The sequence below is a fragment of the Squalius cephalus genome (assembly GCF_949319135.1).
Source record: "Squalius cephalus genome assembly, chromosome: 18".
In the NCBI taxonomy this organism is placed as follows: Eukaryota; Metazoa; Chordata; class Actinopteri; order Cypriniformes; family Leuciscidae; genus Squalius; species Squalius cephalus.
The window spans coordinates 27,208,729-27,225,851 of record NC_137139.1 but is presented as its reverse complement, the minus strand read 5'-3'; the positions used below and the strand labels follow the sequence as shown (position 1 = coordinate 27,225,851).

The following is a 17,123-nucleotide window of genomic DNA, read 5'->3' as shown; positions in this document are numbered from 1 at the left end:
ATGTTTCCCCGAAGAAAAAAAATAAGTACAATTTACCCCGATCATCCAATTCAAAAAGTTTACACCCACCAGCTCTCAATGCATATTCTGCAAGGGGAATGCAAATTTATGCGCATAACTGTTGATGAGACTTTTTGTCCTTAGGAAATTCTGGATAATTCCAGTTCAACAATAGTGACTAACTAGCTAGATCGAAAATATTTCCCAACAAAGCATTTCCAAGAGCAAATTTGTTAGGCAATGTGGCACACAATGTGTGCACCAGGACATGTCTGCCTGTCGGACAAATTTTAGTCAGACTCATTCTCATTCTCTCTAAATATTTCATAACCAATTCAACCATAAAAAATGAGTCATTAGCCTTTGCCGCAGACAAAAAGAAAGAAAGAGAAAAAAAAATTAAGGTAATTTCCACCAAGTGCTAATGAACCACAATAACATTTCATAAAGTCATGAAAACTAGCAGGACTTTAAACTGTGTTGTAGTGCACAGACACAAAAGGTTGATTTTTTTCACACTTTAGGAGTTTGAAGGGATAGATAATCTTCTGCTGACTCAAACACATACTGGTACCTTACTAAAACCTTTATTGCACTTCAACCCTTATTACGAATTCATAAGACGAGTGTTTCCTCCCAGGATCATGCTGATGTTTGACCTGCAATGCCCAGTGGGTAGTTAGCACCTCACCCTGCATCCATAGCTCAACAAGAGGCGCACTGATGAGGGTCTACCTTTCCCCAACCACAGCTATGCACTGTTTACTCAGCCCGTTGCATGCTAAATAAAGGGGTGACTCTGTGAGAACACAGTTTCATTCCAGATTAGCTAAACCGGCCAAGGTAGACAGCCTTGTCCAGTTTGCCACTGCAAGAGAAGTCTAAATTCATCCCTTACCCTCTGACTCTCTCCGATATATGACCAGCTATCTGATTGAAAATGTTGATGGTTTGTTGCATTTAGACTTGGAAACTACCTTTGTGATCAGGGAGTGAGGTTATGGTCTGGAATCATATCCAGGGAATGTTAGAAAGGAGGCTTTGAGATCAGCCGCAAGGAATCTCTTCGAGATTAACGTTAAGGCCTTGCTGGTTCCAGTTCAAGAACAAAATCCACAATAAATATGCTATGTAAACAACACTATAAATATCAATTTGGGTGGTGAAAATTAAAGAAGATGAAACATTCATAGCATTCATTCGTTGATGAAGAATCCCGCTTCACTTATCAACATTCAGAAGGACAAAGGCACATACTTGGAGCTCGGTGAAAAGGTTCCAAAGCCAAAGGAATTACAGACAGTATTTTGTGAACTTTTGGGATGGGAGGCAACACCCCTGCCAGCAGTAATCTGTTCACAGTGCTGAATTTCGCTTCAAGTGAGCGAGGGCAGCGCCATATTCAAGACGCATCCTCTACAGGTTCCCCCAGGCAGTTCGCTTGAATCCAGACACTAGAGCAAAATTCAAACGTCTGTGCCCACAAGACATGTGCGCAAGATTTAGGATCAGTTGAAACATGCTCAAACCCTCATCTCAACTTCAAGTACGACGGCACAGAGTAGTTAAAAAGCAAGAAGTCCATTCGGTAAAGATTGAAGAGTCTCTTCTGGTAAAACGGACTGATGTTGTCAAAGAACTTGGCAGCCATGTCGCCCGTGGTCCTGGTGCTCTTGGAGGTGGCTGGGAATTTCACCTCTCCTTCGGCATCGGCTAACTTCAGGATGTAGCGGGAATCTTGCGCAAGAGTCTCGTACTTGCCCACCACGTCGTAACGGATCAGACAAGGGTGGCAGAGTGAGTGAACCCTTTCCCAGTGCTCATTAAACGGTTCCTCTCTCTGAGTCTGAGGGTCTACTAAATAATACACAAACTCCTCGAACGAGACGTCGTTGCCTTTTTCCAGTGCTTCAGTCTGGGGGTCGGCACGATGTCTCCTGATGATTTTGGTCCCGTAACGTTTATGAAAGGCTGTGTTGTAGCTACGGGTGAACTTGTTACGATAGGCCGAGACGAGTCTCTCGAAGGGTTCGCGCACAAAGACGAACTTCAGATATGTGCGCAGACGCTTGTTGATCTCGGCCGTGGAGTACTCCGAGAGTGAACGCAGGTTGCCCGCTACGTGAGCTACGTTGGCGGGAATAGCCAGCGGTTCACGGTAGCGCCCATCGCCTGTTAGCACCATCATTACACGCTTCCAGTTGGTGCATGCCACTTTGGGGACATAGCAATACAGTAGCTTGTGTTTATCGTCCACTATGAGGTGGCGGAGGTCCTCTGGGCCGAGTACGCGTCTTTTGTGTGTGTGGGTGTGACAGATTTCCTCCAGGAGTTCCCTTCGACCCTGCAGAGTGGCCTGCACTGCAGACTTCTCCAGCTGGAGGACAGGAAAGAGTGGTATTAGAGGAAATAGAATGAAAAAAAAAAAAGTCACCATTTGTTCCATGAAAGTCAAATGGGTTCAGAACAGAATTTCATATTTGGGTTAACTATTACTTTAAACCGAAAATCTTTTCTTCTGGAACCGAATGCAAGATTTCTTAACAGTGCAATTATGGAAACCACAAATTGCACGACATGTAAACGCATGCATTTGTGTGACTTTTTATGATAAGACAGATGCTGTGTTTAGGGGAAGTTATTGTGAAATCATGAGGCACATAGCAGTAATGGGAGGGTAACGGTTTTGCCTGGGGGATGATCCACAGATGGGTTTGATACAGGCAAGAATACAATAGGATTTGATGAGCTGGTAGTGATTCAACTAGATGGACCTTATCTAGACATTCCACTCAGACCTTTAAAAGCATGGTTCATCCAAAAATGAAAAATTTGTCATCATTTACTCACACATCATGTCATTCCAAGCCCGTGTGACTATTTTGTCCATAAAACACAAGAGCAGATCTGGGCTGTTTGTTTTTCATACAATAAAGTTACACAATGAAAAGTGTCTGTATACATGGCTTCAAAAAACGTACGGTGCTTTCACACCGTCTGCGTTAACGCTTCTCATTTACTTTGAGTGGGTGACGTCATGTGTTGCCGAATTGAATGGTGGGTTCCGTTGCGTCGCGTCACTGGCGTTGCTCGTGGAAGAAGTTGAAAAATTTTCAACTTTTCAAGCGCCAACACGGGCATCAGCCAATCAGATTACCTATGCAAATACCCTAGCGCAGACGCTAGCCAATTGCGTTCATGCAACACTTGGAGAAGTAATGTGATTGGCTGTTGTCACTATGTCGAGTCAGCACCAAACAGTCATGACCTCCGTCAAGCGTTGACGCCGACGCCCCGCGTCAATGTAGCGTTATAATAATATATACACACAAGTCATATGAACTACTCTTAATATACTATGTTTGCCATTTTGTTTTTTTTTCAGACCCAGTTCCCTTTCACTTTCATTCTTCAAAAATGTAATGGAAGTAAAAAATATTTTAGATTTGGAAAAACGCAAACTAAAACATATTTGATCTCAGAATCTACACTGACATAGTTGTAATGCATGTCATTTTGTTTTTGTCAGTTGGTTTGCATGTGTCTTTATAAGATGATGGTGTTAGGAGTAAATTGGGGTGAATTGAGCTCCTCCAGGAATGTAAGGTTGTTATTTTAGTAATTCGACTTCCACTGCTGTTAAAATCTGTCCCTGCAACAACAGGGGTCCGAGAAATGCACCCCGTCCTCTGTCAGTCAGCGCTATCCACCGAAATCATATCATTTAAATTCGCTTTCAAAAGTATTATCTAGTTTACTTTGTCTTATTTAATAATTGTATAACTTATTTAATAATTATTTAATAATTTAATAAATAAATATTGAATAATTATTAGTCAACAACATTTCTATAATTTCAGGAGAAAAAAATACATACCTGGTCATTTTCTTGTAGTGTCTGCAGAGGACTTCTTCCTGATTTAACTGGGAAACTGTTCTGACCCGAAATCTGTTCAGAAGCTACAAGCACACAACAAAAGCAAAAGATGAGAAATGGCAACATAAAGTTAATGGCTTCATAAGCAAAACACAATGGATACATTAACTGATATTATAGTAACTTCAATAGACCAGAATATCAGAGACCTAGAAACCAGATAACATGCTAAAAAAGCCACTCGTCTTTGCGCAGAGCAATGCCTTGGCAACCACCCACAACATCCCTGCATTCTGGCGCCGAGTTTTGCATGTTCGAGCATAATTTACATTTCCCCCAGAGAGTTTCTTTGGGGTTAAGAGACTCGTGACCTTGTGTTAAAAAAGCAGAGATCAAAGTGCTTTGTCTGAACGATCACGTTATTGAGCTATAAAAGATTAGAGCTGTTAATTCTGGGCATATGGGGAGCAGCGGGGATCGTGCTGGTACACAATTACTGCCTTCTCTGACTCCTGCACCTAGCTGATCAGCCATAAATTTCCTCCTTCACATTTGCATTCTCTATAGGAACAGTGTGTTCTCTTCAGTCCAAGCCACTTCCTCCCTTACTCCCCTTCCCACCCATCACACACGCACACACACACACACACACACGCGCACACTCCTTCAGTCTGTGTTGGGCCCCTTAGCACTAACGTAAGTGATTGGTTTTGCACATGTGCCAGCTAAGTCAAAGGGATACTTTAAATGCTCCAGCAAGTCTGGACACTGAGAGAGTAGAGTAAGCTTAGCTTTTTTTTTTTTTTTTCATGGTCAGTGAAAGATGTTTAAACCTCAAAAAATGCTTATCGTAAATCTCGGGGACAAACATTATGTAAAAAGTGTGTACAATGATGTATGTAATTATAGCATTTTCTTGACCTATTTTGTACTTTTCTATCAATAAACAGAAAAACATTAAATTAAATGTATAGTATTGTGGGACACTGATAAATAATTCGTACATTTAGCAAACTGAATTTAAATTAAGTTAAAAAATGTTTTACCTCTAATGATTAAAAAGAATTAGTGGGACACCAAAGTGGCAAAAAGACCATAAAAAAGGACCATATGAGGATCAAATGGAAAATGGAAGGGGAAAAAAACCTGATATAACATGGAAAAGGCAGAAAGAAGGAAATGGGGAGGGGGTTGAGTACATATGCAGACCAAAAATTGTGCTATGAAAGCAGGCACTGATGGCTTTCCCAGCTTTTATATATCCTCATTATTCAATGAAAATGAATATAAGTCTGCAAATCCAACAACATACATATGTAATATCTACAGTGAAATCTAGCAGTCTCAATGTGCAGCTTTTCATTTTTGTTATTTATTTGACACTTACAGTATAGTAAAGAGTGACCATGCAACATTTGCAAGTGAAATGCTTAGTTTGTAATGTAGGTCCATTATAAACAAGATAAGTTTTCACAATCAAATGAGAAGGGTATTTATGCAATCTCGCAGGCTACAGTTTCAGGACCACATTTCTAGAACCACATTTTTTTTTTTTAATGTATTAGCAGTATACTATTTTATAGCACTTACTATTCAATTATGTATTTATTTGATTATTTTTTAATTGATATAGCCTATTGTCCTAAACAAACCCAAACCCAAACATACCCATTGGTAAACACGCCCTAATTTGTTTCAATATATGAGTAACTATATTCTGGTTTTCTTGGAAAGAAAGACTATTTTCTGTATATGTGGGAGACTTCAATTCATTAGTACATACTAATGTGTGACTGACACACTTAAAGTGATAGTTCACCTAAAAATGTTGTCATCATTTACTCACCCACATGTTGTTCAAAACCTGTATGAGTTTCTTTTTTCTGTTGAACACAAAAGAAGATATTTTAACGAATGTTGGTAACCAAACAGTTGACGGCACTCATTGACTTCTAGTTTTTTTTTTTAATACTATGGAAGTTAATGGCTACCGTTAACTGTCTGGTTACCAACATTCTTTAAAATATCTTCTTTTGTGTTCAACAGAAGAAAGAAACTCATAAAGGGTTTTGGAACAACTTGAGGGTGAGTAAATGACAAACTTTTCGTTTTTGGGTGAACTATCACTTTAATAATGTGCAGTAGCCTAAACGGTAAAATAATAGCTCTACAAACTTGCGTGTTTATTAGTACGTTAATAAATTAAAATAATTTGAAAACAAATACCAGTTTACAACATCCAGCAGCACAATGAACTGTTTTTGCACAGCCTTATAATAACTGGAGACTGCTGAAACCAAAAGCCTCAAATATTCAAGTTTAAAATAGTCGCCCCTGCTCTTACGTTAAAAATAATCTGCAAAGAAAGATAATAATAAATGACTCATTTCCATATGTATAGTGTTTGCATCTGTTTGTTTAAAGTTTGAATCATATCTCCGTTGTTGAAGTAGAATTGGCTAGTGGCGCTGTCACCCCAAAAAAATAAATAAAACTAGGGTCCTAGAAATGCGCTCCTGAAACTACATCGGTATTGCTGGAATATAGTATTGAATCAAACAGCTGGAGCGCTAAACAACTAGTTGAATCATAGCCTGAACAGCTAGGTCACTTATAAGCCCTGTATAATTAGGCTGCAAAATTTAGGCATGTGAATATTAATGAATTCAGTCATGAAGATGTTGCTTGGTGACCTTCCAGGAGCATCTAGTAGTCATATACCTTAATTAATATTCCTGATTGCTTAATTCGCCCGATGATTAGCACCCACCCAACAACGTCTGCCCTTCAGCAAATAGACCCGAGTGTGAGCGAATGTCACAAAAATGTTAGCATAAAGCTTTGTATGTGAGCATCACAGCTCAATGTGTCATGTGCACATAACAACATGTGCATATTTTATATCAAATATTTAAAATACTCCTATCTGTTGCAAACACCATAAGAACTCATATTTATGACGCAAAGTACAATCATATCAGAGCTGCCATTGCAAAATGATGTTTTCACAAGATATTTGTAATCATAAACATCAGCTGATAATAATTTTTAAAAGGAAGTGTGTGCAAGAGGCCGTTAGAGGCAGTCTGATTCACAACCACAGAAAGACGTGAACTTCCTCTTGTGACTTTTTTTTACAGGAACAAGAGTAATCTATAGTGAAGAAAAAGACAGATGAAATTAAATGATGACAAGACAATACAGTATCACACAAATTAGTTCCTCAAAAAAGCTACTAGGTAGAAAAAAAGCATTAAATGACTCCCAAAAGGTGGGCAGTGAGGTCTCTTTTTTAAAAGTTGTTAGTATGCACTATGAGTGAGGTTCCTCACGTCAACTGAGGCCAGGCGGCAACAACAAAGGTTGTTTGCAGGAATGCTACACAGGCTTGTGGCCATTTATGTTGGCCTGTGAGGGTTTACAGAGGACAACACTCAAATCAGCAGGCTTTTATCAAAAGTTCGCAAGGTAATGGGCAGGAAGCCCTCATGCGGCGCAGCAACTGTGCTCGCTTACTAATCGAATTCTGCTCAGCCTCGTGTGGAGAGAGTTTTTTGTTCTCTGAGGTGACTTTTGAGTTTTTGTTTTACTCCCGAAATCAAATGATTTATCTACTCAATTGTCTTCACAGCTGGTGCTCTCGCCCATATTGTCTAAATATAATTAGGCTGCGGTATTGGAAACACATTTAAATGACTTTGAGGATCATGTTTCTCTGGTTGAAACTACACTGGAAACAGAAGAGCTTATGCTTCCTGGATGTTGTGCTGTAAGGAAGCATCATATGTGTCATGAAACCCATCAGAAGTGAAACAAGTCTGATGTTGAAATGAGAGCGTTTCATAAGCTGTTCATAAGCGTTTTGTCTCATACACTTTTCCCCAGAAAACGCTACTTCAAAAAAACGCAATTTCCAGTAATATAGTAAGATGTAACCACAAAAAAGCAGATCAAACTGACTTAGTGACTTCTGTGTTTGCCTTGTTTTCTCCACCGTTTTACTATAGTTTGTCAGTGTCCTCTTTTGTACCTGGTAGGGCTTAAACTTGGTGTTTTGTGTATCATATAGCAGCACAACACTGCATTTTTACACTAACATTCAAAAAGTTTGTGGTCATTACATCTTTTTAAATATTTTTTGAAAGAAGTTTTTTTTTTAAATAATAATGAAATAACCGTTTTTAAAATATTTAAAATGTAATTTATTCCTGTGCTATATAAAGCTGAATTTTCACAATTATCACTCCAGTCTTCAGTGTCACATGATCCTTCAGAAATCATTCTAATATGCTGATTTACTGCTCAAGAGACATTTCTTATTATTATTAACTTAGTTGAAAACAACGAAGATGACCAGCATTTATTTAAAAAATCATTTCTGTCACTTTTGATTTAAAGGTACACTAAGTAATTTTTTTTATTCAAAATTAACATTTAAATGAGGCAATAGGCTATATCATAATTTTTTATCATACTCTTGTTCATGGTAAGCCTATTAAATAGTTTATATTTGAGATCTGACGGAATGGTTTTCACGGGAAATTGCGTACATACGTCAGTCGCCCGTGCGTGTCTCGTCATCTGTGAATAGAGAAATGTTTCTCCTGCTACTTTTGAAACGTGTCTGGTGTGTGAGTATCAGAGGTTAGTTATCACAACGAGCAAAAAAGGTTGACATGGAGAAGCTAAATCTCGAACCTCTGGGGAATCACCCCTTTTTAAAAAAAAGGGCAAAAAGAGAGCACGACAGAGCTCGTAATAAAACAAGAATCAACATTGGCTTGGCTTTAAGGAGATGGCAAAAACTGAGGGATTTGAAAATGCAGAGATGGTGTTTTTATTACTCAACAGACGAGCAAGGAATTTTATTGAACAGATACATTTACGTATGTTGCTCTCTAACAGAGTTTATTGTAAATCATTATGAAATGTCATATTTATCTGCAGTCAGGCAGAGCCTTGTTGATTAAAGGTATTAATGTCTTTTAAAAAAACTTCTACTGTAAAATCCTGTAGGGCATAACATTTCTTTTAATGTCTATAGTTTTTAAAACCATCGTTTTATTTAATTGAATCGCCATTTAGAGCTATCTTTGTTTGGGCATGCACAGATATGAATGAATGTTCAATTAAAGTGGACATTCTGAATAAGCACCTCATATTCTAATTAAAGGCAGCTATGAAAAGTTAAAGGTAGGGTAGGCAATTTCAGAGAGGCCAGAAATAACAAGCTCTTACTTGTACCACCTGACTGCTGCAAATTCATTTAGCCGTTGATAGTGTTGACATAGAAACGCATAACTCTGAGTCTGAGGACAGCTCCAGGTAGAACCTCACGGGTTGCCATCTCATAATTACGGTTACGACATGGCATGAACGCAGCATAAACTCGTTGTTTTGGTTCAGGAAGAACTGTAAAAGGCTGCTGTTTGTTTGTGGTGCTCCGTGACTCAGTCGACAACTCTGCATAGCTTCATGAAATGCGCTGATGACGTGTGATGTCTGCGTGAGCAGGTGCACGCAAGTATGGAAATACATATGTTGAGAGGCAGGTAGGACATCCTATCATTGCATTCGGACCAAATGCAAAGATTGGATGAAAATTCTTTGGTCCTGAGACTTCCACATAAGATATATGTACACCATACCATCTTCTTCCGCTTAACCGGGGCCGGGTCGCGGGGGCAGCAGTCTAAGCAGAGATGCCCAGACTTCCCTCTCCCTAGACACTTCCTCCAGCTCTTTCGGGGGGACACCGAGGCGTTCCCAGGCCAGCCGGGAGACATAGTCCCTCCAGCGTGTCCTAGGTCTTCCCCGGAGTCTCCTCCCAGTGGGACGCGCCCGGAACACCTTCCCGCAAAGGCGTCCAGGAGGCATCCGGAACAGATGCCCGAGCCACCTCAGCTGACCTCTCTCGATGTGGAGGAGCAGCGGCTCTACTCTGAGCTCCTCCCGAGTGACCGAGCTTCTCACCCTATTTCTAAGGGATCGCCCAGCCACCCTGCGGAGAAAGCTCATTTCGGCCACCTGTATCCGGGATCTTGTCATTTCGGTCATGACCTACAGCTCATGACCATAGGTGAGAGTAGGAACGTAGATTGACCGGTAAATCGAGAGCTTCGCCTTGCGGCTCAGCTCCTTCTTCACCACGACAGACCGTTACATCGACCGCATTACTGCAGAAGCTGCACCGATCCGTCTGTCAATCTCCCGTTTCATCCTTCCCTCACTCGTGAACAAAACCCCAAGATACTTAAACTCCTCCATATATGTACATGTTTTTAATATTTAGACCCCTTCTATTATTGATTGCTATCAGGATGTGAAGAGTTTCAACCAGTATAACAAAAAGTGTTTATATATAAAAAGAAATTGCCTACCCTACCTTTAAGCTGTGAAGGAAACACATTTTTAAACAAGAAAGAACATGACTGAGAATTACTGATTTGATTAAATTACTGTGCAAAATTACTAAAACGCCTATGCTGAAATTCTAATGAATACCTACATCGACCTGTTTCTGTAAAAAGTAGCTTTACTTACCATAAAGTGTTCTTGGGGCAGAAGTGAATAGTTATCTGACTAGAGCAATCATTTTCCTTTCTGCCTCAAGCACACTAAAGGAAGTAGAACTCCAGTGGGTGCCTTAATATGTCATAAAGCAAAATCTATTACAGAATGAAGAATGTGCTTAGTCAGAGATTTGGATAGAGTAAGGTCCACTCATAGTGGCCCAGCATGTCGTACTCTACAGTATTCCATTCATAGCAATGGTTTTACTCTCATAAGATGAATTTGAGAAGAGAGAAAGAGATGCATATGATATGAAAAGGTGAAGAAAGACCGTACTTCTCTGAGCCTCTTTGTGAGGGTGTCACTCTATCCCTGACTAACATAGAGCCGTGACTGTTCATCCCAAATCCCAAAATTCCATTTAAGGCAGGAAATTTCCCTTTATTTATTAAAAGAACGCAGCCTTTTTCTCCTTCCCAGTCCTGAAGAGTGAAAAAATTACCAAAACAAAAGAGAAGATATAACAAACTTGCAACCCTCAAGCTGTTCTACATCAAGGAATTGCCTTATATCCAAACGAGTGCCATGGTTTGGCAATCAAACAATCTGTTGAAGTCACCTAGCATGATTTGTTTATTCCATCCAAATCTCTGACTACTTAAAATCTGTTTTGGCTGTCTGAAAGGAAGAGCGAAGGATTGGGAGAGCTGGCGGATACTGACCAATGCCCCGGCAGCACGTTAAATCAAAAGCATCTTGTGCGCAGTTCCTCATAAAATATAAAACAGGTCCATTGGGAAACTTGGCCCTGTAGAGCAGTACGGCTCCCAGAGTTATGTCATTATATGGGTAACCAGCATTGGCTGATGATGCTATACCAAACACATGTGCCTGTAGGAGCCATTCAGAAAGTGCTGAAAGTTTATTTATCTGTGCAATTATAAGAGGGCATCTGCAAATTGTATCAAGCTTTGCACATAGGATCAAGGATCTAATTACAAAGGGTTTGTTCACTCCAAAACAAAATTTATGTGTTATTTCAAACTGTATGACTTTCTTTCTTCAGTGGAACACAAAATATATTTTGAAACATTTACTTTCACTGCATGGACAAACAGTCTGAGACATCCTTAAAAATGTATTATTTGTGTGTGTGTGTTCTTGTAGAAGAAGCAAAGTTCTACAGTTTTAGAAACAAAATGAAGGGGAGTAAAAAATGTCCTACTTTTCAGTTGAACTACCCCTTCAAATCTGTTGTTAAATACAGGTTTTCAGACCTTGGATTATAGTCCCTGGGGTGATTTATTCCAAAATCGATAAGGCTGATGCCAACCTGGGCGAGCATAATCACTCCAATTCACTACAACTAGAGTGTGAAATGAGTAAAAGACACGTAAACAATTTAGGAAACGATTTAGGCTGCATTACTGGAGAAAATACAAATCCAAAATCCAATCTGACCTTCAATCACTTCATAATGTGACTCAATTTTCAAGGATCAAAGACAGCTTCGCTTCTAAGCCTCTGGAGTAATGGACTTCATAAACTTTTCTAACAGGCCAATGTAAGATTGGAGGTTTGCTTGATGGTAAAAGAATGAGCTTATGTTTTCTGGCATGCGGTATAAATGCTTCGGAACAAATTTTCCGTGAACAAATGAATCCTGTAGCCCTGTATAATTTGTCGACTAGTTGGTTGTCAGACAACTAGTTGACTGTCGTGACCCATTTCATTGCTGCAATAAAAAAGAAATAAAAATTGTGACAATCAACAATGCCTAAAACTAATTTACCTTTTTAAATATGCTTTTTTACCACAGCAAACTGTAAGGGAGCTGAGTAAAACGCTCGATTGAGATTAAGCAGACTGTCTATGTCAAACTAAACAAGCAAAAAGAAGTGTGACGTGGTGAAGTCAGCAGCATGAGCAGCAGTAACTGATGGTGGTCAGATAAGCGATGAAACTGCAGCACATTCAGCAGATGCAGTATTAACCTTTATCAGAAGAGAACAAGCCTTTAAAATGACTATAAAAGGACAGAGACATCTTCTTAGTTTCAAACTGCCCACAGTGGGAAAAGAAATGACCCTCACTTTATTGAAAATGTTCAAAGGTCTTTTGACAAAGGTGCACCCAAGGTCCAGTTGAGTATCTGATCTGTGCACTGACTCACAAGCACTTACTGCATAGAAAGGGAAGGAGCTCCATATGTTTCTCATGGACAAACCGCTAAACTTGTATTAGTTGCACCTCACAGATTGCCTTTTGGCTGCATGGACAAGTTTTCTTGATGTTGGCTTCAGGTAAAAAGAAGCAGATCAGCAGAAGAATGAGGGGAAATTCAATATTCGATAATTAAACAACTTTCCTATTGCACACAAGGACAGTTACCAAGCGGTTTCGTGAAGAAACATACATAAACAGAAAATCCATTTTAAGGTAATTACTGATTGCTGCTGCGAGTTTCAGGCCAAGACACCGACAGAGCACTACTTTTAAGATCACTTGTATCAGCTCTTTTTACTGGAACCACTAGGAGGACACAGTGGTATATAGTATAGCCAAACTTCCTGTGAAGTGTGCGTGACCCTGTGAACACTGAAGAGGTGTGGCGCAGCGAATATCTATCCATGACCCAAACAAGAAAAGCTTTAAACAAATAATGCACAGAATTAACATTCATTTGCGTTATACACTCATTGGGTCTCATTCACTAATCAAATATTTCAAAATCATGAATAATAAGATGTAAATAATAAACCAAATATATAGTAATATAGTAACTTATACTTTAAAAATATTGCACAATATTAATTATACAGTTAGAAATATAGTTATAAGTTTTAAGCTTAATCACATGTCTAAGCCTATCTAAAAGTTTCCTCAGAATAGCCTGGATTCATCTACATTTGAATGAGAATAAGAACCATTCTATGTGCATAAACATGTTAATCCGGTGGGAATTTGTTTCTGTGAGCACCTAATTTGTACGCACTTATTAGAGTCATCGAGATAAGCGTCTTCAATAATGCAGGTGTGAACATCTACAAACACCTGTTAAGTAGAGACAAATGAAGGATCACATGATGTTCTTTTGCCATAGTCAAACTATGTGCCTCTGGCAGGAGAATTCTTAAGGGTCAAATCCTGAACTATTCTTGAGAAGCTATTTAACTGCATACTAACAAGCCTAAACAAGAACGGTTCAATGGAGCCAGATCTAGTCAGGGGAAGTGGATTATTCATTTAATTTAAAAAAAGGGCAACGCCAAATTGACGCCAGCCTTGCAATCTTGGCTGTATAATAACATTTTCACCAAAAAATCTGAACTTGGCTTTAGTCTATGTCTCCCAGGCAAAGGGAGAGGTTTAGTTTGCAAAATAAATAGAAAAAAGATTAGCTATTATCACTACCAGGTTATGTTCAAAGACTTTCATAATTCTCAGGAGACTAACCATAACGTAATATATTTTGTAGTGACATACTTCACCACTTCATGCTGTTTCTGATTTTGTCCAGATGGACTTCATACTCATAAATTACTGTCGCATCACAGGTTTACCTCCATCCATACCCTCTCATGAATGCAAGTAATGAGTGGGTGAAAAATCAGATATGGTCATATGAGGCCAATCCCAAAACTCTGGGACAAAGTCAAAGCCACTGACCTTTAATTCCCCCTTCTTCTCTAATCTCATGCTATCCTTCTTCAAGGTGATCCGTTTCTCTCGGAGGCATCAGGGGAAAGGTTTAAAAGGTTTTGGAATGCCCCAGAGTCTCCCAGTGGGGGCCTTCCAAACATTCCACGGGTAGTTTTTCTCTCCGTCTGCTTTGTTTCCAGTGGGATTGAACAGTCTTTTTTGTTCGCTGTTCTAAACAGGCTGAAGCCTACACATGTGCACTCTGAGGACAGTCTGATGTCCTTTCTTGTATGTCAGAGGAACTGCCATTATGTGGCATGCATGTCTATGTTATCTAAATGTATCTACCTAAGCTTGTCAAATGGAAGTGATGACAATGCACTAAATCGTTATTTCAATCAGACAGTCATTGCTTAAGATCTCCCTGGTTCCCTTTAAGTCTTTTAAAAGTGGTTTGAAGAGTGGTTTTCAACCGGTGGACTGTGAAGAAATATTGGGAGAGCAGGGATACTGTGCTAAATTCAACTAACTACTACATAACTGTAAGCAGCTGGGACACTAAAACAAAGAGGCTTAAATTCCCCATGAAATCAAAATTGAATTTTTTTTGGCTTTTAGTATGAATTTGTTGGCCTCACTATTATCTATAAGTAAGTGTGCTTCAAAACAATGACAAAATTGCATTTAGAAGACATAAGTTTTCAAAACCCTCACTTCCGCCAATATGAATCAATGATTGTGATGACATCACGCTTTTCATCAGATTTTCTGTCCAATCAAATGCCCCCTATATTATAAATAGACGCTATTTATAGCGGCAAATGAAGTCTGGTTTCATGTTAGTGTCACTCAGTCAGTCTGCTCCGGTTCAGAGACACAATGGCAAAGAGCGGATTATATGCAAGAGTCGGCGAAGACCAGAAAACTAATCAGACTCATTGAATTGTCCACCGAATGCTATATTTTAAAGCGATATGAAGGAGATTATGAGGAGAAACGGTTAGGAAACTGCAGCTTTACAGAGCTCAATGGCTCTGGCTGAGCTGTGATATAAATGAAACGCTATTAGCTATTTTAAAAAAGGGGAGGAGCTGTTTGATATGTCCCCCCTGCCTTCCTGTTTCAGTGGAAATGACGTTAACACACTGAATAACGCTGCGCGTTTCAAGGCACTTCAGTAAACCTTTAACTTAGTTTTTTCATGGATTGGCCCTTTTGGGGTTCAAACTAGCAATCATTCAACAACCAACTTAAATCTTTAACCAACACACCCCTTATGTAGTTATGTAAACACTTAATAACCCTGATCAGACCAAAGTAAAATAACAACCTTCCTTGATGGCACTGACCCCAGATATGTAGGATGTCCAGACCAGGGAGGAGCTATGGGTCAAAATACACTTGAAACATTATTGCCCACAGTTATTGTTAAAAAAAAAACTGTGCATGTCATCACTGAACGAATTAATTTTGGATGTGGTCGTGACATGTTACAAGAAGTCTGATTTGTAACCTTCATTTGGCTGGTGAAACAAGTTGAAACAAGCATCTAACTTCCTTTTTTTTGGGGGGGGGGGGGGGGGGAGATTGATTGACAGAATTAGCTGTACACCAATTAAAATGTTTACTATATTGTAGCAGTTGAATATGATGGTCCTTACTCAATCTCAAACTAAATTTAAGTAGACATCAATTTGTATGATCTCATTTGTACATTTCTGTAGGATCTGCTTACGCCCCAATGACACAGACACATTGATAAACTGCTAATGAAATTGGATGTTGCATAGCTTATTACTATATTATAGGCATCATATACTGAATGATTATTTAAGATTTTCTCTAAATGAGAAAATCCAGTTCATTTGTTGACTGCATCCAAGATAGAACCTAAATTAGCTACTATAGCCTATATAACATTTACAGTGAACAATTGAAAAGCGCTTCAGCATGTTTAAATAAAATTCAAAACCAAATCTGGTGTTGATAAAAGTAACTGACATACGATTTAATGAGTCAAACCATTGACACCGGATCATACGAATCCTAAATGTCAGAATGAGACGGGTTCTTGGTTCAAATATTCGGAGAAACGCTCGGACCGATTTAGTCTGATTTGCGAACAAATTGTTCAGACCGGTTTTGTGAACCGGCTCATTTAAAAGATCCGACTCAAATGAACAAATCCATTATGAATTAGACTTCGCTACTTCAGTAATAGGCAACTCACCTGATCTTGAGATGTTCTGGAAGTATAATATGAGAATGAAAAACGACCCGACGCATGTCGCCAGAAACACCCGACCCACTTTGGGCTTTATCATTCTGAGACTCCTCTAAAGGACGATGCCCGACTCTCGCCCGGCGACAGAGGTCCGCGAAGGGCTGAAGAACAATTCTAAAAGCGTCTGTCCAGCGGGTTCCTCATTTTGGAGTGAAACAACATATTTGCAGTCCAAATACAACTCCGTGAAAACTAATTCTGATACACGTTTCATCCGAAGCAGCCCGCTTGTCTACCGGAGAACAAACCGCTTTATAGTTGGGTGTTACACGAACCATTGATTCACCTAAAAAACTTTACAGGTCCAACTCTGTTTCATCGCTTCCCACGCGGTCCCGTCAACTACGCGTACATTCCATTGAACATCTACATGTCTTCTGTACGTCACATGTTGCTGTTGTCAGTTGAATTCAACAACTTCCCCTAAACATGGAGGGCATTGTATCAAACTTTCGGGCATGACGTCACGCCCACCAGCATCTAGCTGAGTGCCCAGGGGCCCCTGGATGTGACGCAACGACTGGAACCCCTCTGAAGTGTGTAAAACTCGAGCGTTTTGTAACGTTGCTTAACGAAAAAAAAAAAAAAAAAGCAAACTAAGACTTTTCAGACTTAAAAAGTATGTAAATTCACTTTATATTTCACTTTTATGACTTTAAAGAAGAAACGTCTAATCTATCTTCTTTTTTTCCATTTTAAAATCTAAGAACTTTCGATGTGATAATCAGGCACTTTTATAAATGTGTCTAGTTCTAAAATACTATACATTATGTGTCAAAGGTGATTTTTGTACAAATAATGTATGTT

At 39.3% G+C, this 17,123-nt stretch overlaps 1 protein-coding gene across 1 annotated transcript; it reads right to left on the bottom strand.

The window, feature by feature from the left end:
- Positions 1-1,065: 1,065 nt before the first annotated feature.
- Positions 1,066-16,806, bottom strand: LOC307146099 (carbohydrate sulfotransferase 11). Its single transcript, XM_079849930.1, has 3 exons — positions 16,263-16,806; positions 3,878-3,960; positions 1,066-2,377 (listed from the first exon to the last, which is right to left on the bottom strand). Exons 1-3 carry the CDS (start codon positions 16,354-16,356, stop codon positions 1,532-1,534), a joined length of 1,023 nt encoding a protein of 340 aa, XP_079706056.1. The 5' UTR covers positions 16,357-16,806; the 3' UTR covers positions 1,066-1,531.
- Between the last annotated feature and the right edge of the window lie 317 nt (positions 16,807-17,123).

Coding starts and splice junctions, on each gene's coding strand:
- LOC307146099 (XM_079849930.1), bottom strand. CDS start 16,356: ATGATAAAGCCCAAAGTGGGTCGGGTGTTTCTGGCGACATGCGTCGGG. Junction 3,961..16,262: donor CCAGAACATCTCAAGATCAG/GTGAGTTGCCTA, acceptor GTGTGCTTGTAG/CTTCTGAACAGATTTCGGGT. Junction 2,378..3,877: donor CACTACAAGAAAATGACCAG/GTATGTATTTTT, acceptor CCTGTCCTCCAG/CTGGAGAAGTCTGCAGTGCA.